The following is a 23,837-nucleotide window of genomic DNA, read 5'->3' on the forward strand; positions in this document are numbered from 1 at the left end:
CAGATAAATGTTGCCAAGAAATCAATAAAATTATGTATTTTTAAAATCTTACAAATTAAATGACTTCTTAATGTCGTATTTTACTTTGATAATGTGACTTTGATTTGATTTGGGGCACTTTTAAAAGGATACTTTGTGTTTGTAATTATCTTTATAGAGTTTGCAAATAGCCTGGCTGAGTATGGCTCAGCGGTTGAGCAGACCCAGGAACCAAGAGGTCACTGGTTTGATTCCCAGTCAGAGCATATGCCTAAGTTGCAGGCTTGATCCCCAGTAGGGGGCATGCAGGAGGCAGCCAATCAATGATCCTCTCTCCTCATTGATGTTTCTATCTCTCTCCCTCTCCCTCTCCCTTCCTCTCTGAAATCAATAAAGATATATATATTTTAAAAAGAGTGAAAATAAAATTTCTGCTAAATTAATCATTTTCTATGATTAAAAAATAATAATAACTCTTGCCCTGACCAGAGTGGCTCAGTTGGATGGGCATTGTCCTGTGCACCAAAAGGTTGCTGGGCTGGGTTTGGCAGGTGCAGCTAATCTCTGCTGGGGTGACTAGATTGGGACTAAGAATGTTAATGCAGCTCTTCGGCTGGACCCCTCTCTCTCCCTGATAAATCTCTCCTGCTCTCTTTGGGTGGCCTCTCTCCTACAGGGTGGTCAAACTTCTTTACATCACAAATGGTTCGAAGAGGGGAAAATGGAAGCCACAGGCTGAAGCCTAAAAGTCATGTGATAGCACTTCTACTGTGTCCTATTGGTCAAAGCACGTTATAGATTCAAAGGGAAGGAAAAGATAGATGCCCCCTCTTAGTGGGAGGGGCAGCCTGCACATATAGGAAGATGAGAGGTCCGGTCTACCATCTTTTTTTAAATCCTCACCAGAGCATATGTTTCTAGTTTTTATTTGTAAAATATATTTTTATTGATTTCAGAGAAGAAGGGAGAGGGAGAGAGAGATAGAAACATCAATGATGAGAGAGAATCATTGATCAGCTGCCTTCTGCACACCCCACACTGGGGATCGAACCCACAGCCCGGGCATGTGCCCTGACCGGGAATGGAACTGTAATCTCCTGGTTCATAGGTCGACACTCAACCACTGAGCCATGCAGGCTGGGCTGTTTTTATTGATTTTAGAGAGAAAGGAAGCGGGAGAGAGAAACATGGAGTATGCACCCTACTGGGGGATCGAACTGCCAACCTAGGTATGTGCCTTGACCGGGAATCGAATCCACAACTGGACGATGCTCTGACCAACTGAGCCACACCTGCCAGGGCATACTTGTTTGATCTCAAAGGGAATGAAGGCTATAGCATAAACCCAGGTCTTCTATTCTCCAAGTTCACAGAGGGGGAGTGAACCACATGGTCTAACAAAAGAGCTAATTCATCCAGACACTTGGCCCTGGGCCTGCAATACAGAATTAGGAAACAATATCATCTGGAAATGCTTTGTAGAAGGGCAAGTCATAATCATCATGAAAAGGGCCCAAGATTGGCAGTCAAGAGCCCTTAAGTCTGGGCTGGCCTCTGCCACATACTAGCTGTATGTCTCTGAACAAATCAAGGTCAAATCTCTGGGCCTCCGTTTCCTATCTATACTAATAAAAGCCTACGTGGCCCTCGCGCCCTCACGTCATCACAAGATGGCCGCCACATGATGGCCACCACCAGATGGCCGGCAGGGGAGGGCAGTTGGGGGCGAACAGGCTGGCAGGGGAGGGTGGTTGGGGGCGATTGGGCTTGCAGGGGAGCAGTTAGGCATCAATCAGGCAGGCAGGGGAGCAGTTAGGGGCAATCAGGCAGGCAGACAGGTGAGTGGTTAGGAGCCAGTGGTCCTGGATTGTGAAAGGGATGTCCCAGATTGGAGAGGGTGTAGGCTGGGCTGAGGGACACCCCTCCAGGGCACGAATTTCGTGCACCCGGCCTCTAGTATACTATATAAGGCTATACATAAGGCGAAGGCCTTTAACTAAGGCCCCCAACAGCTCTGACACTCTGTCTCTTCACAGACAGAACTTCATGAATCCGTCCAGATAACAGCTGGCTCTATACACACTGCCAGAGAGGCTCTTGGGGTCAATGAGGGTCTGACAAGTGAAGGGCAGATGAAGGCAGGGCTGGAGGAGAGAACCTTATGCAGTGTGCAGGGTGGCTGGGAGTCCATCTGGAAGCTGGCACAGAGCCCAGAGCAAGGGCAGCAGTGGCAACAGGCAAGAAGGGATGGATGTGAGCGAATACCAGGGAAGACTGTCAGGACCCAGGGGCTGTCTGGATGTTTGCAGGGAAAGCCCAAGGAAAGGCAGGGGGTACAGATAACTCCAAAGTGGCTGGGACAATGAGGCCAGGAGAGAAGAGCAATTTTGGGGTTAAATATGAGGAATGTGGAGGTTATCATGATATATTTCTCTCTTCATTACGGAAGCAGTCCATGTTCACTAAAGGGAACTTGGAAAATAATTTAAAAACTAAAAAGAAAATAATTTAAAGACTAAAAAGAAATACCCCGTATTTCCACCATTCAAATGCCATTACTTTCACCACTTTGTTAGACCATCTTTTTTCCTCTCATGTGTAGTTTTTCTTTTTATCAGAAGCAGCTTAAGATAGTAGGAAAAGTGTAGTGTTTTTGTTTCTTTGTTTTTTGTGGGAAGCTGCCTATTGTCTTCACGAGCAAAGACGTGTGGACACGGAAGCCGGAAGGCTGGTGACCCTTGAAGGCCTGGCAAAGGTCAGAGCTGTGCACCCACTGTTAGTCCAGACAATGGTGGCTGAAGCAACTTCCCCATTCCTTATTATGTAAATCCTTGCTGATGGCTAGTCTGCCTGTTACTGGAAATTGCCTGCCTAAGGGCCATGGTGGATCCCAAACCAATAAAAGGTTGGTGAGGCCTGAGCACCGGTGGAAGTCCTTCCCCTTGAGTTGGACTTGCCCGCCTGGCCCCCCAATATTTCCAAATTATTATTCTTGTCTTGTCTCTTTCATTTGCGTGCGGCCCTCTCCCAGATCCTGAACCCTGAACCACGCGGGACGTGGGGGGAAACAAACAAACATAAACATTACACAGTTTTTTACTGATTTTTAGAGAGAGAGGAAGGAGAAGGAAAGCCTGCAACCCAGGCATGTGCCGTGGCCTGGAGTTGAACCAGGAATCCTTTGATGCACCAGAGAGAGGGACGACACCCAACCACCTGGGCCACACCAGCCAGGGTGGAAAAGTGTAGTTTTTGATGTCAGAGAGACGGGATAAAATTCTGGCTCTGTCCCTTTTTTCCAATAACACTTATTGAGTTCTCAGTGTCACATATTTTTTCTGTGTTAATCCACATGATCCTCCTAATAACCCCATGAAGCCCGATTTTGTAAACAAGGAGACTAAGGCACACTGATAGTAAGTGGCAGAGAAGAGAATTAAACCCAGTCGTCTGGAGTGTGACGCTCACAAGCTCAACCCCTGGACAGGCTTGCCTCCCACTCTTCATGTGACCTTGATAGAGTCAGTAAACCTCTGCAAAGTGGAAATCATTCTGAGTTGTCTGAGCATTAGCAATTATAGATGTCCAGTGCCTGACACACAGTAAGTCTCTCAGCTAATGGTGGCCGCTCACCACTTGAAAATGAGTTTTTGTTTCAGTCAAGTTGAATCTGGGGTGAAGGTGGAACTTCCATCTGAACTCAGAATTCTAAGTGTGGAAAAGCTCACTGAAGCAATAGAGTTGCTTGCTGGGACTCCAATCCCCGCTCTGCTAACTGCCACGTGATTAACAAGTTAGTTAACCTGTCTGAGCCTGTTTGTTCATCTGTAAAATGGGAATAAAAATAGTACCTACTTTCTTGGTTTGAGTAGATGGGGCCAAATGTGGGAAGTACTGAGGTACAGGGTTTGGGCACTGTTGGTGCTTGATAAAATTAGGTTTTGCAATGGTGTGTATAATGGATGTAATGATAAATATGTGGTAATGTAGTATTACCATAAGGTAGTAGTCTCCTTGTTAGGATTCTTATATGTATAAGATATTGGGGGGGGGGGGAAGAGAGACAGGAATTAAATAATAGAACCCTTTATTCCCACCCAGCCGGTGTGCCTCAGTGGTTGAGTGTCAACCTATGACCTAGGAGGTCATGGTTCAATTCCCGGTCAGGGCACATGCCCAGGTGGTGGGCTTGGTCCCCAGTGTGGGGCATGCAGGAGGCAGCCAATCAATGATTCTCTCTCATCATTGTTCCTTTTTTTTTTTTTTTTAAGTAGGGCTTTCTTTATTTTTATTTTTAAATATGATTTCAGAGAAGAAGGGAGAGGGAGAGGGAGACAGAAACATCAATGGTGAAAATCATTGGTTGGCTGCCTCTTGAGGCCCCACTGGTGATCAAGACCAAAACCCAAGCATATGCCTTGGCTGGGAATTGAACCATGATCTCCTGGTTCATAGGTCGATGCTCAACCACTGAACCACACCAGCCAGTTTCATCATTGATGTTTCTCTCTCTCCCTCTCCATTTTTCTCTGAAATCAATAAAAATATATTTTTTAAAAGCCTTCATTCCCAGTAACTACACAATCATTTACTTCCGTCCCAGCATACCATCATTGATTGCCCTATGTGTAGCACTGTGCCAGAGGCTGTGGTAAAACTCAGAAAATCCAGAGAAAGGGAGACAGACCCCAGATTCCCACCCATAATGTGGACAGCGGGGAGATGTTGCAGTTCAGTCAGGAAAATGACCAAAGGTTTTGCTACAAGACCTAGTAGGTAAAGCTGTTCTAGATAACATATTAGGAAGAATTTCCCCATGAAGGGGTCAGGGGTTAAGTCATCATGAAAAGATATGGAGTCTCTTTTTGGAAGAGAATTAATGGGACCACTCTTGCTTTGTAAAGAATGGTCTTTAAGAGGAATTCTTCACTCAGGAAAAGCAACGAGCATGGCTACAAGGAATCCACGGTTCTGTGAAGGTCACTCACTCAGCTACTTTGGTGAGCTGGAACCTCTAGCTCCCCAGGATGACATTTCACTGGAAGACCTGCGCACCAGGCAGGGAGCAGCTGGCCCGAGAGCACTAACAGGGACTCAGCTCTGACGGAGACTCCAAAGTAAACAAACTCCAACAAAAGGGCACCACTGCGGTCAAGGAGAAGCCCGGCAGCGGGAAACCATCTGTTCCTCACTCTGGCAGAAAGAAGTGAAGTATGGTAGCAATCATCTCAGGTAGAAACTATAGTTTAACTCTAACCCTGCTGTTTGGCTTAACAAAAGAAAAGCTATTTTGATGTTCTGAATTGTATAAATCACCCCATTCGATTGAATGCCTTATTGATTGTAATGTGAATATCCCATTGATTGTGATCTTCCTGGTTTTAGAAAGCAAATTCCTCTGTACCTGGGAACCAGGACAGCACAATTATCCCAAGACACGAGGGTTCCCGATAATGTTTCCCTGTCAACCCAGCGGTCCCAGATAATGTTTCTGTCAACTCAGTGATCCGGAGACCCAAAACTATAATTAACATGCTTAATTCTGCTTCTGTAAACTGCTATTTTTCGAACCAGGTTCCTCATTCCAAACCCTGGGATGTAATCAATACCTTTGTGATCTTTGCCTATAAATCTGGTGGTGGGCACCGGGAGGGCACTTCGAGATTTGGAGTGCATGGCTCCCTCGTAGTCCCGGATTGCAATAAATGTGACTCTTTAATTCGGCTTCTTGAGGGGTCCTTCTGTGATTAACAGGGTACATTACAACAGAAGGGCTTCCCCGGCCTGGCAAGGGTGGTCGCAGGTGCAGGCACCCGGGTTCCACTTATCCGAGGCGCAGCCGCACAGCTTCCCGGACCTTTCACCGCCAGGAGATGGAAATGATTTCCCGAGGGCCGACGAGGACAGCGAAGTCATTTGCATCGGGCTTTCCCCCATTTCTCCGCCTGGATCCCCATCCCAGTGCCTGCGGGTGGGAACGCTGGCCCTTTCCCGAAAGGGAAGCGGGAGGCAGCCGTCCCACCCAGAGCGCCCGACCCTCAGGCACCGACTTCCCTGGCGCGTCTGGATCTCCGCGCGTCGGGGTGCTGTTCTGGGGCGCAGGCCCCCCCTGCCCTCCCCCCCCACCGTCCCCCCCGCGAGCTGGACTCGGTGGAGCCAGCGCAGAGCAGCCTCGGGGGCGCTGTCGAGGGCCGGGCGCCTCCGGGCTCAGCTCCTCCCGGACCAGGCTGCGGGGGAGGGTCGGGGTCCCGGGGCCGCGGGACAGGCGCCCCGGAAGCGGGGCTGGGAACCGCCGGCCGAGGCGCGTGGGGCGTGGGCGTGGGCGGGGCGGCGGCGCTGGGGTTAATGTCCGCCCCGCCCGGGCGCGCTGACTCAGTTTCACCAGAAACTTGGGGGAGGAGAAGGCAGCTCTCCGGCGAACCCCGCACCTGGGCGGAAGCGGCGACCCGAGCCGCGCAGGAAGTCGGGACCGGAACCTCTCCCGCCCCGGCCACACCCCACTCACCTGCGCAGGTAACCGGGGCCCCGAGACGGAGCGGGTTCGGAGCATGTTTGGCCCTTTGTTCCACGCTCGTGCGTGTGTCCGGGTACGTGACCTCCTTCGCCGTCCTTCGGGCCGCGGGTTGGCGGCCGGGTGTGCGGGGCGCTCCGAGCTCCCCAGCACGTCCTCGGGCCGCACCGCCTCCCGGGAAGGCTCCCCGGGCGGGTCCGGCTCCCGGCTGAGCCAGTGCCGCCGCCTGTCTCCTCCCCTCTCTCAGGTCGCCAGCGCCCTCGGAGCCCAGAGGCCGGCACAGTGAAGGTGACCCCCGTGGGCAGGAGGGCGACGGCCCCTGGGAAGACGATGGCTGGCGGCCCCCGCTCCCAGGCCCGCACCCCAGCGGCCGCCCTGTGGCTCCTGTGTGCGCTCGGCCTCGCGGGCACCGACGCCGGGCCGCCGCCCACGCCCCCCGCGCTGCCCGCCGGAGCCGCCTGCCTGGACCGCTTCACCCCCGGGGTGCCCTCCTTCGTGCTCGACACCGACGCCTCGGTCAGCAACGGGGCCACCTTCCTGGGCTCGCCCGCCGTGCGCCGCGGCCGGGACTGCGTGCGCGCCTGCTGCACCACCCCCGGCTGCAACCTGGCCCTGGTGGAGCTGCAGCCCGCCGGCGGGGAGGACGCCGCCGCCGCCTGCTTCCTCGTCAACTGCCTCTACGAGCAGAACTTTGTGTGCAAGTTCGCGCCCAAGGAGGGCTTCGTCAACTACCTCACCAGGGAGGTTTACCGCTCCTACCGCGAGCTGCGGACCCAGGGCTTTGGAGGTGAGACGGGGGTTCGGCGAGGGGTGGATTTAGGGAGACCTCGAAAAGGAGATGGCTGTGGAGTCCTGGAAGAGGCGAGCTGCAGGAAGGGGTTACTGAGAAGGGCCCCACTCTACCCCCGTTCCTCCTTAGACGTAGGCAGAATACACAGTAAACAGAGGACAGGCTTGGTGAGGGAGGAGGGGTGACATCGCGAAGCCCGGACTCGCTCCCGAGTGGTGTTGAATGGGCTGGCGCTCTGGGCTGTGTGTATGCGGTGGAGGAGGCAGCTCCTCGGGATTCTTGGGTTCTGGCCCTGATGTGCTGCTGAGTCAGGGAGTGAGCTGTCTGGAGGCCGCCTGATGACTAGCGGGCACCCCCCGGGCCAGGCATCCCCAGGCCTGAGGCACCAAGGGCGCCTGATGGAGGAGAGAATCCTCCTCCACGGATGGGCTGGGGACTGGTTAGCATCTATCTCTGCACCCCGCCCCCCCACCTATTGGCCTTTGGTGGTCTGGGGGAAACTGCTGATCACAGACACTTAAGAACAAGTCTAGCCTGGGGTTGACCCAAAAAGGGAGGGGGAGGGGGCATAGCAGCCAGAGGCTCTGGGGTGGGAGTGAGAAGGGTGTGGGTGAGTCAGTTCATCAGTATGTATACCTGGTAGGGCAAGGATGTCAGCTGTCCCAGCAGGTGTGTGTGCGTGTGAGCCAGGCAGGACTCCCTCTCCCTGCCTCAGGATCTGGTACCAAGCCTTCTGCTCACCTTGTTTACTTCCGGGGATCAGGTAAAAGTGGGGGCCAGGGCTCCTCCTTTTTTCTCCCGGGACTGAACAATTAGCTGAGATGAGGGCCCCTCCAGAGACCTTTGTTCCCCATTCTCTCTCTCCACCTGCTGTTCTGGCCAGGCAGGGCTCCAGGGCAGGGATGGGTCACAGCAGATAACCTCTGTGAGCACTTTACAGCTTTCTGATTGCTGTACTATTCACCCTCTTACAGAGCCTCCTGACAGCCACCTCTGAAAGGGGGCTATTCCTGTCATCCCACTTTTCAGATTAGGAAACTTGACTCCCATGATAAATAATTGGCCCATAAATGGTAGACCTGGGGCTCAACCCCAGGCAGGACCTCCAAACGCCTGTGTTGTTTTTCACACAAGACCACCTTCTGAAAGAGACCTGCCTCTGATTCAGGACAGCCCAGGGGGTAACCGGGCCCGAGCCCAAGGAAGGGCTGAGTCTGGGGGTGATCTCAGTTCTGCAAAGTGGAGAAGAGACTGTCTTCTCCAGCCCTTTTCTGGACTAGTCTCTCTTCAGGTTAAGGGCCCACTCTTCTTCCTGTCCTTCAAGGAGCTCTCCTGGGTCTCTGGGATGGGGATTCCAGGAGGGGGCACCGTCTCTGGGCCAGGACCTGAGCCTGTTCCACAAGGAAGTGGCAGAGTGTAGGTGGTGATGACGCTAATTGACCTGAGCTGCTGGTGCCCTTCCTGCAGCTGACAGTGGCAACCCTGGGAGTCCCACTCCAAGGCCTGGCCCTGAAACTCTGGAGTCTGGTCAGAGAGCTGAGCTGGACCGGACCACATGGTCTTGGAACCAGCCGTCCTCATCTGGAGACTTTCCCACCCCAAACAAGGCAGGATGGAATGGGATTTCCGTGGCACTGAGGGAGCTGGGTAGGGCTTGGACTGGGTGTGCGCTCCAGGCCATTTTCAGGGTGTCGCAGTGCTTTGGGGAGTGGGGAAAGCTGTGTGGTGTCAAGGAACCCATTCTCAGCTGAGTCCAGTTAGAGAGACTGGAAGTGGGTAAGGGCAGGATAAAGCCATTTTGTCAGGCAGGATGGGCAGGTGCTTAGGACTTCTAAACCTTTTATTCTTGTGTGAAGTAGAGAAATCCTCCCGGGGATGGGTTTGTTTGTTCCCCTTTCCATGCCTGTGGCCGGGCCAGTCCAGTCCAGTCCAGATTCCTGTGGCCTCCAGAGCACCTCGCTCCTTCCTCTTCTGCCTTCTCCCCCCTTTCCCTTATAGGAGTGGCTTAGGAGGTGGAGTCTGTGTTTGCCTGGAGACATCCTGGGGCAGGCGGCTGAGGGAAGGGCTGGCTTTATTACCACTCTGGCCCTTTGCTCTCTTGGGGTGGGAAGGAGGGAGTGGTAGGACCGGTCACCTGCCCCTTGCTCCTGGGCACTGGGGCTTGGAGACAAGCAGCTGTGTGGGGGTGGACATTGCTGATTTGGCCCAAAGTCTGACACATCACTCTGCCTGCCACTTCCACCTTGGGTGCCGATGGGGCTAGCCCAGCCGTGGGCAAACTACGGCCCGCCAGATCCGGCCTGTTTGAAATGAATAAAACTAAAAAAAAAAAAGACCGTACCCTTTTATGTAATGATGCTTACTTTGAATTTATATTAGTTCACACAAACTCTCCATCCATGCTTTTGTTCCGGCCCTCTGGTCCAGTTTAAGAACCCATTGTGGCCCTCGAGTCAAAAAGTTTGCCCACCCCTGGGCTAGCCTGTCTGTCAGCTACGAAGACTGCCAAGTACTCCGTCTTCTTTCCCTTTTAGATAGCTGATTTCTTACTGAGAAATCAGTCACTGCCCCCTTTGCTTTGTCTCTCAGAGGTCACCTCTGAAGTATCTCTGGGACTCAGAATCCAACCAGCTGTTACTATTTCTTTACCTTCTCTTCTTCCTTCCAACTCCCTCTTACATTGGACATGCCCTCTGCAGATCCTCTGTGGGAGGGCAGTTTGGCAATATCCACAAAACCTGTAAATGCATATTACCCACAACACAGTTCCACTTGTAGGAATTCATGCTGTGGCTATATTATGCATTTGTAGCACAACTTACCAGCCAGGTGTTCACTGTAGCATTGTTTATAATAGCAAGAATGGGAAAGGTCACAATGTCTCCCAACACATCCTATAATTGGAAACAGTGGTGATATATTAATAATAGTAATAATAGCCCTAACCGGTTTGGCTCAGTGCCTAGAGCGTCGGCCTACGGACTGAAGGGTCCCAGGTTCGATTCCGGTCAAGGGCATGTACCTTGGTTGCGGGCACATCTCCAGTAGGGGGTGTGCAGGAGGCAGCTGATTGATGTTTCTAACTCTCTATCCCTCTCCCTTCCTCTCTGTAAAACATCAATAAAATATATTTTTTAAAAATAATAGTAATAAATCCTGAGACAGCATGGCTTAGTTGTTAGTAGAGAAGGAAGGGAAGAAGGGAACACTAAATCAAGAGGAGACTGGTGGACTGGTTAAATAAGTTGTAAATTATGGTGTATTTATACAGCGAGTATGTGCAACTAAAAAAAACAAACTGTTGCATGCTTATGAGTTCAATACTATCTCTGTTGATAGTCACACACACACAAACTAGCAAGAGTAGATGTCTCTGGAAAGAATTTGGGGGTTTAGGAGAAGAGGGAACTTAATTCTCACTATCCTTTTGTACTTTTGAATTTTACGTCATGTACCTATATTACCTAAACTAAAAACAAAAATCCCAAGATTATAAAAGCAATCAAAAGTACACCTGTAAGCAAATGAGTGGCCTGCAACATGGCATTTTGGAGAAAGAATAAGCTATGGAATCAGATAGAACAGTGTTCGAATCCCAGCTCTGCCATATAGAAACTGAACAACCCTGGGCAAGTCATTTAACCTCTCTGGTGCCAATTTTCTCCTCTGGAAGGAGGGATAAGAATGCAGTTGTAGCCCAGCTGGCATGGCTCAGAGGTTGAGCGTCGACCTATGAGCCAGATCATGGTTCGATTCCCGGTCAGGACACATGCCCAAGTTGCGGGCTCAATCCCGAGTAAGGGGTGTGCAGGAGGCAGCTAATCAATGATTCTCTCTCATCATTGATGTTTCTATCTCTCCCTTTCCCTTATTCTCTGAAATCAATAAAAATATATTTTAAAAAAAGAATGCAGTTGTAGCAGGTTGTTTAGGGAGGTAGGTGATATAGATCAGGGGTGAGCAAACTTTCTATAAACTTTCAAATAGTAAATATTTTATGCTTTGTGGACCATACAGTCTCTGTTGCAATATTCAGCTCTGCTGTGGTAAGGTGAAAGCAGCCATCCACAATATGTAACCAAATAGGCGAGGCTGGTTCGGACACAAATTTGAATTTGATGTACTTTTCACGTCACAGAATATAATTCTTTTGATTTTTTTCAACCATTTGAAAATATACTAGGTGGTGGGCTGGATTTGGTCTGCAAGCCTCGTTTGCTTACTCGTGTTGTAGGTAAGGCGGGTGAAGTACCCAGCGTGGTGCTGAGGACACATCCCACAAGTGGCAGCTTTGTTAATACTTACGACTCCACATCTGTTTCCAACCCTGGCCTCTCTGGAGCTCCCACTGCGTACCTCCCCTCTGGAGGGTCCTACCTCCCTCAAATTTAAATTCTCTGTGGCTGAAGGCACACATTTCCTCTATATCTGATTTCCCTTCTGCCTTACCCCTTCCTCCCCATCTCCCAGCACCTGTCAGACACAGAAGCCTGAAGCATATGCCCAGCATTGTTGCTAACATCGTTCTTGCCATTCCCTTAGCTCTTCCTTAATTCAGGCCACTCTCGTTGCATCTGCCCTGCCCCACTGTACTGGTCCTCTTGCCAGCCTCCTTGTTCCATAGAAATAATCTCAGGCAGATGGTAAACAGGAGAGTCCCAGCTCCCCAGCCCTTGGCCCTTGGCCCTGCCTTAGCTCTCCTGGGCCTCCATCACGCATCTAGAAGGTCAGTGTCTGCTGCGGCCAGGGCTTCTAGGACTCTGCACCCTCTCTCACAGCCAGTGTCCCCTTCCTGTACCACCAGGTGTTAAACATTCAAATGTCACTCCTTCTGTGTCCACATGCCCTGGCCCAGTATTCAGGGCCCTTTGAGGTCTGTCCAGGCCAGCTGGTCTCCTTAATGTCACTCTACCAGCCTTGAGAATCCCCAACTCCTTGCTTTGACCCCTCATGTTTTCTTTTTTTAAACAGTTTTTTGTGTTTTGTTTTTAATTGATTTCAGAGAGAGGAAGGGAGAGGGAGATAAAACATCAATGATGAGAGAATCATCGATTGGTACCTTCTGCAGGCCCTCTACTGGGGATCAAGCCTGCAACCCGTGACCTCCTGGTTCATAGGTCGACGCTCAACCACTGAGCCACCCTATCCAAGCCCCTCATATTTTCTGTTGTCATCAACAACCTAGCACATTCTTCCCCACAATCAAACAAATAAAAACAAAAATAAAAGAATCAATACATTCTTTCTCCCTCCTCCAAAAAGACTTTTCTTATTATTCTAGTCTTTCAGAGCCTCTCCCTTCTCTGAATGTCCATCCACTTCCTTGTCCTGTATACATACTTCATGTGGCTTCATCTTGTTGGGTCTTTTCTCCCATGTAGCTTCGTGTGGTTGGGTCTTACCTGCCTAACTGGGCTGCAAGCCCTTCAAGGACAGTACTAATTTCCTGCTGCTGCTGTAGCAGCATATTACAAACTGGGTGTCATAAAATAACAGAAATTTGTTGTCTCACAGTTCTGGAGGCCAGAAGTTCAAAATCAAGGTGCTGGCAAGGCCATGCTCCCTCTGACAACCCTATAAGAGGGTCCCTCTTCATCTCTTCCAGTTTCTGGAGGCTCCAGGGCTTCCTTGGCTTGTGGCTGCATAACTCCCGTCTCCGCCTCTGTTCTCAGCCTTTTCTGCCTTCATTATGTATTTTTCTGTCCTGTCTTTTTCTTTTCTTTTTTTAAGGTATACTGGAACAGGAGCTGGTTTTTTTTTTTTTGTTTGTTTGTTTTTTAATACAGTTTTATTGATTTTAGAGGGGAAGGGAGAGGGAGAGAGAGAGAGAGAACCATCAATGATGAGAGAAAATCGTTGAGCGGCTGCCTCCTGCATGCCCCTTATTGGGGATCAAGCCCGCAACCCAGCATGTGCCCCACCTGGGAATCAAACTGTGACCTCTTGGTTCATAGGTCGATGCTCAACCCCTGAGCCACACCGGCCGGGCTACCCTCTCTTTTATAAAGACACTTGTCATTGGCTAATCCAGGATGATCTCATGTGGAAATGCTTAACTTGATTACTTCTGCAAAGACCCTTTTTCCAAATAAGTTCACATTCGTGAGTTCAGGAGGTTAGACATGGACTCTTTGAGGGGCCACCATTCAACCCACTCCAGGCAGGAATCCTGCTTTGTGCTTTGTTTCTCTCTCCAGCTCCTAACCAGAGACTGGGGGAGCCTCAGACACAGGCACTGTCAGGCTGAGGGAGGACATGGTTCCCTTGGACTCTCTCATAACTGGAGGCAGGGTCTGTCTGAGGTGGCACAGGCACCGTCTTCCTGTGGCCACTCTCCCTGGGACACCAGGACTTGTCACATTGCTGCCTGGGGACTCTGTGTGTAGGGTCTCTATCAGCAGAGGGGGTGATGGATGTTAATTCCACATTTACTTATTTGGCTTTTCAAAAATATTGTTGCTTTAACTTTTTTTAAAATATATTTTTATTGATTTCAGAGAGTAAGAGAGAAGGAGGGAAAGATAGAAACATCAATGATGAAAGAGAATCATTGATCGGCTGCCTCCTGTGTGTCTCACACTGGGGATCGAACCTGCAACCCGGGCATGTGCCCTTGACCAGAATCGAACCCAGGACCTTTCAGTCCACAGGCCAATGCTCTATCCACTGAGGCAAGCTGGCTAGGGCACTTTAACTTTTTTTTTTTTTTTAATATATTTTTATTGATTTTAGAGAGGAAGGGAGAGGGATAGAGAGATAGAAACATCAATGATGAGAATCATTGATTGGCTGCCTCCTGCACGCCCCCCACTGGGGATGTGCCCGCAACCCAGGCATGTGCCCTTGGCCAGAATCAAACCTGGGACCCTTCAGTCTGCAGGCCGACGCTCTATCCACTGAGCCAAACCAGCTAGGGCGGCACTTTAACTTTTTAAAGCAGTTAGTACAAGACCTACTTAATGTAGAAGAGAGGACTAAACCTCCCCTGAAATTTTTTTTTTCCTAAATGGGATCAAATGGCACATGCTGTACAGTAATTTGCTTCAGAACGTAAATCTTACAACATAACGATGTCTTTATTTATTTATTTTTTTAAAATATATTTTATTGATATTTTACAGAGAGGAAGGGAGAGAGATAGAGAGAGTCAGAAACATCGATGAGAGAGAAACATCGATCAGCTGCCTCCTGCACATCTCCCACTTGGAGATGTGCCCGCAACCCAGGCACATGCCCTTGATCGGAATCGAACCCGGGACCCTTCAGTCCGCAAGCCGACGCTCTATCCACTGAGCCAAACCGGTTTCGGCAACGATGTCTTTAATATACCAAAGACATAATACATATAAATGGAGAGCAAGATGGTGGTTTAGATGTGGGTCCCCACCTGTGCCCCATGCTGGTTGCTGAGTCCTAGGTTGGTCTAGGTGTGGCCCATATAGCTCCCCACCCCTAGGAGAGATCTGGTCCGTTCAGTGTGAGTTGACCTTACCTCACCTTCCCCCCAGGGTCCCGGATCCCCAAGATCTGGGCAGGCATAGACTTGAAGGTACAGCCCCAGGAACCCCTGCTGCTGAAGGGTGTGGAGAACACAGATTGGCGCCTACTGCAGGGTGACCCGGACGTCAGGGTAGAGGTGAGACGTTGGTCTGGCTCCCTGATTCCACTCAGCTCTCCAGGGCCCCCTTTCTTTCTGGGGCCATAGGCCAAGGTGGATAGATGCTGAGGATACATGTAATAGCAAGTCCCTCTGTTCTCCCTGGGTGGTTGTGTGGCTGGGAGGGCCTGGAGGAGCCCAAGGGCATCAGGGGTCCCAGCCTAATGGCCACTCCTATGTATAGAGGAAAGATCCGGACCAGGTGGAACTATGGGGACTCAAGGAAGGCACCTACCTGTTCCAGCTGACATTGGACAGCTCAGACCAGCCAGAGAGCACGGCCAACATCACAGTCACCGTTCTCTCCGCCAAGCAGACAGAAGGTGAGGGGGGTGGGTAGGCAGCGTCTAGAGCCACCCCCATCTGTTGATTGGCCCCTTGGCCCCCCTCACAAGCTTTCCTCCTCACAGAATATTGCCTCGTAACCAAAAAGGTGGGCCGCTGCCGTGGTTCCTTCCCCCGCTGGTACTATGACCCCAAAGAACAGATCTGCAAGAGTTTTGTGTATGGAGGTTGCTTGGGCAACAAGAACAATTACCTTCGGGAGGAAGAGTGCAAGCTAGCCTGCCGTGATGTACAAGGTGGGCCTTTGCGTGGCAGCTTTGGGGCTCAGGTGACTTTCCCTCAAGGTAGGTGGTCTCTCTTCACTAGTCAGAAAGGTGGGCATGAGAGTCCCCCGTTCCCAGGCCCCCCATCAGCTCATCCCTCTAGGGCCTGGCCCTGTCTCCTCTCACTTCTTGGTTTTTTCGTTCCCAGGTTCCTCCAAGGAAAGGCACCATCCAGGTAGGCTTTGCTCCTCTCTCTATTCCCCTCACTCCTGCCAGATCTCCAGCCCATATCATGTCCATGCCCTTGACCAAGCTGCTTTTGCCCAGCCCACTCCTCCCCTCATAGTAAGTGGACAGAACACAAGCACCCCACCCCTTGCAGCCTAGCATCCTCCTGTCAGGATCTGCCCAGTTCGTGTGAGGAAGACGAACTGGGCAGGTGGGGAAATAGTGGATGTGTCATGATGCTATGTTGGGGCAGAGCGGGCCAGGTAGATGATGGACCCTTGGTACTTGCTGGCCTCTGCTGGAGCATGACCTCACCCCCCTCCCAATTCCTCCCCCACTCAGTGTGCTCTGACACCTGTCCCTCCTCCGAGTTCCACTGCAGCAATGGCTGCTGCATCGACAGCTATTTGGAGTGTGATGGCACGCCCGACTGCTCTGACGCTTCCGACGAGGCCACCTGTGATGAATGTAAGGCCTGGGAGGTGGAGGGGTGGTGGGCAGCAGCGGGGAGGTCCTGACAATTTACCCTGCATCCCTGGGAGACCATTATTGGGGCTGTGCCTCTGATCTTTCATTTTTGCAGACACCAGCGGGTTTGAGGAGCTTCAGAACTTCCGTTTCCCCAGTGACAAAGGTGAGCCCCCCCCCCCCCCCCCCAGATCCTCCGGGTGAGGGCAGATGCTGACACTACCAATCTCACTCCTCCTATCACCGTGCAAAAGGGCCTGCTGTGTGTGCCAGGCTGTGGGCAGAAGAGCCAGGGTGGGCTTCCAGCTCTCTTCTTTGGCTGTTTCCCAAGCATAATCAGCCTCTTTTTTTAAATATTTTATTTTATGTTTTTATTGATTTCAGAGAGGAAGGGAGAGGAAGAAAAAGAAACATCAATGATGAGAGAGGAGCATTGATCGGCTGCCTCCTGTATGACCCCTACTGGGGATCAAGCCCGCAACCTGGGCATGTGCCCTGACCAGGAATTGAACTGTGACCTCCCGGTTCATAGGTTGACACTCAACCACTGACCCACACCAGCCGGGCCATAGCCAGCCTCTTAACACTTTCAGAATGTAGCCACGCCCACAGACCACAGAGATAGTATTTACTTAATATTTTTATTATTCAATTCTTTTAATTTAATGTATTAAAAAGGAAATTTCACATCACTACCATAAATGGAAATTCACTATTACATACCAAAGCTTGAGACTGACTATTAAAATAAGCATAATAAAACAACATTAATACATTTTAGCTGGGCATGGGTGTCTACCAAGGCTTAGGCCCTCAGCTGCTTTTGTTAAAAGGTAGACCATCAGGACTAGAGAGAAAACCAAGACCTTGACACAATCAGAAAAGCTGCAAGAAGATTGAAAAAGGAATAATTATGTGAGTCAGGGTAGTTACTTCTGTGCCTGTGATTATTGTCCATGATAAGTCTTTCTTGCTTCTGGCAATACTGCAAATGGGCCCGATGTTTCTGGAACCACAGCCTTCCTCAGTATGATGTGGATTGGGAGGTGGCGGGCAGCAGCGAGGTGGAGCCTGGTAGAGGGTAACAGGGAGGCCCCGTGGGCTTGCTCACTCCTTTGCCTGCTCCTCGCCTCCCAGGGCACTGCGTGGACCTGCCAGACACGGGCCTCTGCAAGGAGAACATCCCACGCTGGTACTACAACCCCTTCAGCGAACGCTGCGCCCGCTTTACCTATGGCGGTTGTTACGGCAACAAGAACAACTTCGAGGATGAGCAGCAGTGTCTTGAGTCCTGTCGTGGCATCTCCAGTGAGCAGGGCAGTGGGTGGATAGAAATGAGGGAGGGGAAAGGCTTAGCCAGAGCCCTATGCTCTGTCCCGAAGCCTGGGCTGGTCACACCGAGTCCTCGGAGCACCTGACATGGAGGTGGGAGAGGATGGCAGTGGGGAGTCTGGGGCGCTGGGGAGCAACTGAGGATCAGCCCTTAATACTAACTTGTCTCTCCCCCATCATGTTGTAGAGAAGGATGTGTTTGGTCTGCGGCGAGAAGCCCCCATTCCCAACGTAGGTAAGTCCAGGTCTGCCCCGTTACCAGCGAGTAGTATCGACTCCAGAGTCAGCTCCACACGATGGGTTGTGACTGCCTGCACCGGTGTTGAGAGGGATCCTGAGGTTGGCTAGAGGGACAGAGTGTCACAAGCTATCGTCGTACCCAGCACAGAAGGGGAGGCAAGCACAGTAAAGTGTGTAGATGTTTGCTGTCAGTCCCAGGCCTTTCTCCGAGCTCCCTGCAAATAGAGCAACTTGGAGCTGAGACCCAGGGCCCCATCAGACAGAATCTGTCCCACTGAGCTCCCAATACAGCCATTCAGCTGCTCACGTGCTGCAGGTCCTTCCACATCTGGCATCCATGTGACTTGGTCCTCTCGATACAGAGTGGGGGGTGGGCATCAGAACTGAGCCGGTCCCAGGAGCTCTTCATTCTGTCCCGTCTCCCCCCAGGCTCCGCGGAAGTGGCCGTTGCGGTGTTCCTGGCCGCCTGCATCGTGGTGGTGGTAGCCATCCTGGGGTACTGCTTCTTAAAGAACCAGAAGAAGGGCTTCCACGGATACCGCCACAGCCATCACCACCCCCCGCCCCCCACCCCCGCCAGCTCCACGGTTTCCACCACAGAGGACACAGAGCACCTGGTCTATAACCACACTACCCAACCCCTCTGAGCCTGCGGCTACCTTGGCCCTTCGGCCTGGGCCTCTCACGGGCTCTCACCAGCTCTCACCTGACCCTGCTTCTTCCTTGCCAAGGAGGAGGCCTGGGCTGGGAAAGACTCTGGGACCAGACCCTTCCTGCCTGTTTCTCAGGCGTCTGCCTCAGAGGCCAGGGCTCTAGCCCCTGTCAGAGATGTCTCAGCTAAGCTCAGCCCCTTGTTCCTGAGAAGGCTCCAGGGTCTGAAAGGAAAGAAGGTCTTGGAGCCAGGAGCCCCATAGATGGACCTGCTTACCTTGGATTTCAGAGGAAGCTGGAGGCCTGTTTCCTGTTCAAAGCTGCCTGCCCCACACCGTGGTGTTGGGAAGGGGACTGGGCAGCGTCAGAAGCTGGAGGCCCAACCCTGTCCTCCAGCGCTACCCCTCCCACTCTGCACAGTCCAGAGCGGAGATAAGGACCTCCTATGAATTTTGTGCTGTACAGAGTTGCTTTTTGTTTATTTAATGCCATGGAGGTGGATGAGAGGAGTGGAAAGTGGCTATCTGGCCTCTGTTGCCTCTTCCCTTCCCCCAAGAGGGAGTCCCAACTTGGCCTGACCTAGCACAGGGAGCCAGAGCTGCTCCCAGCTCCCTGCACTCCCCAGGCCTCTCTGGCACCACACCCCCTCCGCGCCCCTACTTCACACAGGCCCCAGTGCACCCACAGTGTAATAAAGTGGTTTGTTCTGTGGGGCTTCTGCCTCTGCTCTGTGGGCCAGGAGAGGGACAGGGCTGCTGGGGGGAGATGTGACCGCCCAGTCCAACCGGTTCAGGCTTTGGCCACCCTGTTTAGCAGGTTTCCACCCTTCCCGAAACTGCACCAGCACCCGAGGGTGGAGAGAAGTGCCAGTTTGACCACCTGAGGGGAGGAGTGAGAGGGCCATGGGAGGAGGGGCCCAGGGAAGCGGCAATGCTGCTGTGTATTCCTTCCTGGTTTGATTCTGGCTGCAAGCCTGCTTCGTAGCGGGGGCAGGTCTTCACTGCAGCGTGTAGTTGAAGACGGGGAGGGTGGGCACAGACTCGAGCCTTGGTTCTTCACTCCCCTCTTCGTGGGGCCTGGGGATTAGGGGTCCCGTCTGGCTCAGATCACCACTGTCCTGTCCCCCCCACACACACACACAGTGGCCTTGGCTTCACAGGAGCGGAGCTGCTCCCCAGACTCTGGGCTCCTACCCAGGAGCCTTCAGGTGAGGTACTCCATTCCCACCACACCCTTCCCTTTGAGCCACATCTTGGTACGAAAAACAAGGCATGCTTTTAATTCGTTTATTCTCTTGTTCAACAAATTATTGAGCCCCTATGTGCTAGGTACTGCCAATCATTAGGAATTCTGTCTTGTCAAGATAAGCACACCCAAGGCACTATGTAAATGCTTTACGCATCTCAATTCATTGTCCCAGCACACAGCCCTGTAATACTATACAGGTACTATAATGTCCATTTTACAGATGAGAAAACTGACTGCAAAGTTCTCGAAGTCTTAGAGCTGGTACAGGGAGACTGGATTTAAATCCTACCTGGCGCCAGAGTCTAGTCTTACAAAAGGGAGGCTCAGATTGTGATAAGTGCTGTACAGAAGAATAAAATGGCAATGTGAGAGGTTGGGAGCTAAATTTAAACAACTGGAGTGTGGCCCAGGTGAATATGCATGTCATAGTGCACAGCTCTGAATTTCCATAGCTGCACACACCCAGGAGGTAAACACCCAGATCAAGAAGCAAAGGGTCCTAGCACCCCAGGATGGGTAACTTAGCTATCTCTGTTTTTGAGCCTATTGTACTCAGCCTGGACCACCTCCCCCTCCCTCATCTTTCAGCCTAAACTCAAGTTATTCCTGAAATCCTCCTGCGCACATTCAGTGGGTGACACTCCCTGCTTCACACCCCTGCGTCTGCTAACAGGACCCTGAGCACAGAGACCCCCTTTTCCTTTCCATAGCTCACTTGTCTTGCCTCTGGGCTTAGCTCCTAGAGACACGGCTGGCGTCTTAGTCATCTCTGAGTCTCCCCGTACTCCGTGACCTTAGTAAATGTAGTGGTTGGCTACATGTTGAGTAGATGGCAGAGGGTTGGGCTCCTCACCTTGCTTTGGCTCTTCCCATCTCATGGGGCACTGCATTTTTGCTTCCCATTTGCCAGCCACTCATCCATCCTTCAAGGCTCAAAACGGACTTGCTCCTCTTTTGGTCCACCCGGCGTTAATCAACTCCCATTATCCCTTGGTTTTCTAAAAGCAGTTCAAGGGCTGAGGTGATTAATGGCTCATTAAACTCTGTATCCCAATTCTTAGAGCAGTGATCAACACAGAGTAAGTGCTTAATAAATGTGTGTGGGGCCGAAGGGAACATCCTCCTCTCAGGGAAGGGTAGAGATGAAGTGAGACCATGCCAGGGAAAGCACCATCCCAGAAAGGGCACGCCTGGGTCAGCCACGGTGAGGAGATGGGATCGCGCAAGGGCCACTAGGGGGCGCTCTCACCGCTATTGGGCGCTGTGATCTTTGCTGCAAGGGTTTGAGCAGAGTACACAGTCCCAGGCAGGGGTCAGGTGTGAAGCAATGAAAATTGAGATGCCACCCCTGTCCTCCTGGAGTACAGGCAGAAGAGATACAAATGCTATAACAAAATTTGGTTCCCAAATTGCTCCTTATCTCTGTGACTTCCCCAGCTGTCCTCTGTCCATCCCTACCCAAAGGACTCCTTTCTCGGGATCTCATGCCTCCATTCCTTTGCACAGGCAGTTGCCTCTACCTCAAATGCCTCTTTCTCCTGGAAACTCCTACTTACCCTGTCCTCCAGCTCAAAAAGCCTTCCCTTCTTTCCCCAGGCAGAATGCATTGCTGCCTCCATTCTGTCAGGCTTACACAGCTCTGCTGAGGAGTACACACAGCCGTTTAGTAGATGTCTGCCCTCATGTGGGGAGGACTGCTCAGGGCAGGGATGGGGCCTTAATTTATCTCAGCATCCCCTATGCTTGTGGATACGAGGTATCCAGCAAATGGCTGCTGAAGAAAGCAGAGGTGGTCAAACCATCGAGATTAAGAAGGTTGACTTGGGGGTGGTAAACACAATACAATATACAGATAATGTATTGTAGAATTGTATACCTGAAGCCTATATAACTTTAATACCAATGTCACTTCCAATAAATTCAATAAATAAATAAAAAGAAGGAGGTTGAGCCTTCATGGAGGAGGTATGAAGTAAGATGCACAGGCCCTCGCTGGTGTGGCTCTGTTGCTTGGAACATTGTCCCATGAACCAAAAGGTGGTGGGTAGATTCCAAGTCAGGGCACATACCCAGGTTGCAGTTTTGATCCCAGGTCAAGGCACATGCAGGAGGCAAGCAATTGATGTTTCTTTCTCTTTAAAAAAAATCAATAAAAATTTTAAAAATGCAGGCTAGAAGGGGTCAGTGGGTGGGGGGGAGAGAGGGAGAGGGTACATATGTAATACTTTCAACAATAAAGATTTTTTAAAAATGAGATGAGCAGGTGGGTGTGGGTGTTCCAGGCATAACAAAGTCATAGCGAGCAAAAGCTAGGTGGTGGAGATTATGGATCTCAATTTGTTTGGAGACCAGCAAGCAGCTCAGTTAGGCTCAAGCATTGACAGGAGGTCGGTGGGTAGAGGCCACATTGATGGGCACTTGGGGATTTGAGCAGGTGAATGGGGTGATCTAAACTCAGCTTTAAGAAATAGACAAGTCCTGGCTGGGTAGCTCAGTTGGTTAGAGCATCCTCCAATATGCCAAGGTTGCAGGTTTGATCCCCAGTCAGAAGCAACCAATGAATGCATAAATAAGTGGAACAACAATTGATGGGGTTTCTCCTCTCTCTCTCTCTCTCTCTCTCTCTCTCTCTCAAATGAATAAATTAATATTTTTTTAAGTTGAAAAAAAATTTTTTTTAAAGAAAAAAATGGGCAGGTAAGCAGGCCATATCACTAGAGGTCGAGCCCCAGGGAGAGGAGGTAGCCATGCCCAGTAAATAAGACAGAGCCACCTATGTGAAGTACATAGAGGATGCACAGTAAAGACTAGCTGAAAGGTCGTACCTGGCAGCCTGCAATCACACTTTGGCCCAAACAGTGCTTTCTTCAGTTAAGTTACCAACATTTAAAGAGTCAGGAAACTTCATTAAAAAAAATTCTTTTCTAGCTTCTTGTGAAAACTTGGGGGACTGGCAATCAGGAAGCCATATTTCTGCAATAAGGCAGGTGCCAAATTCAGGTCCTCTTGATCTAGGCAGGTGCTAACCTGTCCACAGCCCCCTCACAGCCTACTGCTCCCGGACATTCAACTTTGGGACTCCCATCATCTTATCCCTTCCCCTGCCTTCCCCATATTGGAGAGTTTTCACCAAAACTTATTGTCCTGACAGTTCAAATAAACACTAACAAAAACAGGATTGTTTCTCCCAAACCTATCCCTGCTCACTTAAACAAACAGCCCTGAATGAGGAGTGGTTTGTCCTATTGCACAAGACCACTCCCTTCTCCACCCAACCACAACTAGACTAAAGCCTGGGAAGGTACTTTTCAGCTCCCCCGGGGAGGGGTTTCATCAATAGTGCTGCCTGGAATCCCCAAACCCGGAAGCTCAGCTTCGGCCCTGGGGGTGTCCAAACTCTCCTAGGGCTCGCTGAGAGCCTGCCCGTCCTCCCACCCACAGTGGTTCCTGGGCGGCCAGCCAAGCACCAAAACCAGGAAGACCAAGAAAATAAACTTAGAAGCCCCTTGTTGTGGAGTTAAAAAAAGACAGAACAAAACTGAGAAATATTTTACCCAAATGTCCACCGTGTTATCTCTCATGATAAAGTGACAGGTGGTTTTTGTTTTCTCCTTTTTGTCAACCTGCATTTTCTACATTTTCTACAATGACTATCTATTGCTTTTGTAATAATAATTATGTTTTGAGCAGGTATTCAGGTATAGTTTAGAAAGAAACACATCACCAGTCCAGGAGACTCTGAGCTGGGATAGAAACAATGGGGATGGCAAAGAAGCGAGAGCTCTGAAGGTCTGGGGAAGGGACAAATTCAAAACTTGGCACCTGGATTGTGAAGAGGGAGAACCTGAGTCAGTGGAGCCTCCGGGTTTTCTGTCCTGGGAGTCTGGACAGGTGGCAATGGCACCAGCAGTAACAGGGCTGACTGCCGGAGGGCCAGCTTCCGGAGAACCAGGCAGAAGGCGAGGGGCCATCCGGTACCAGAGGAAGACTGGTTATATTGATGTTATTGTTGGTATCTTATTTTTTGTTTGCCTATGACTTGCCTTACTGAGGAAGGATTTTAAATAAATAAATAAATATATATTTAAATAATATTTTATTTCTTTATATATATAAATAAATATTTATTTATAATAATAAATATATAAAAATATATAGTTAAATAATATTTTATTTATTTCAGAG

The 23,837-nt window shown here is 50.7% G+C and overlaps 1 protein-coding gene across 4 annotated transcripts; it reads left to right on the forward strand.

The window, feature by feature from the left end:
* Positions 1-6,333: 6,333 nt before the first annotated feature.
* Positions 6,334-19,118, forward strand: SPINT1 (serine peptidase inhibitor, Kunitz type 1). Of its 4 annotated transcripts, none has more exons than XM_036297547.1 (11): positions 6,334-6,492; positions 6,738-7,277; positions 14,789-14,916; positions 15,122-15,260; positions 15,348-15,566; positions 15,694-15,720; positions 16,056-16,181; positions 16,297-16,347; positions 17,319-17,489; positions 17,701-17,748; positions 18,183-19,118. In XM_036297547.1, exons 2-11 carry the CDS (start codon positions 6,821-6,823, stop codon positions 18,398-18,400), a joined length of 1,584 nt encoding a protein of 527 aa, XP_036153440.1. In that variant the 5' UTR covers positions 6,334-6,492; positions 6,738-6,820; the 3' UTR covers positions 18,401-19,118. The 4 variants fall into 4 exon arrangements, with proteins under 4 accessions (XP_036153440.1, XP_036153449.1, XP_036153459.1 ...); XM_036297566.1 differs by having other exon boundaries at positions 6,358-6,566; positions 15,348-15,518; XM_036297537.1 differs by having other exon boundaries at positions 6,364-6,566.
* The last annotated feature ends 4,719 nt before the right edge of the window (positions 19,119-23,837 follow it).

Source organism: Myotis myotis, unplaced genomic scaffold, assembly GCF_014108235.1.
Source record: "Myotis myotis isolate mMyoMyo1 unplaced genomic scaffold, mMyoMyo1.p scaffold_m19_p_1, whole genome shotgun sequence".
Classification (NCBI taxonomy): domain Eukaryota; kingdom Metazoa; phylum Chordata; class Mammalia; order Chiroptera; family Vespertilionidae; genus Myotis; species Myotis myotis.

Bases quoted from the DNA above. Each gene is read 5' to 3' on its own strand.
- SPINT1 (XM_036297547.1), top strand. From the start codon at position 6,821: ATGGCTGGCGGCCCCCGCTCCCAGGCCCGCACCCCAGCGGCCGCCCTG. The intron at 15,721-16,055 runs GTAGGCTTTGCT...TCCCCCACTCAG, and splicing joins CAAGGAAAGGCACCATCCAG to TGTGCTCTGACACCTGTCCC. The intron at 17,490-17,700 runs GTGAGCAGGGCA...ATCATGTTGTAG, and splicing joins GTCCTGTCGTGGCATCTCCA to AGAAGGATGTGTTTGGTCTG.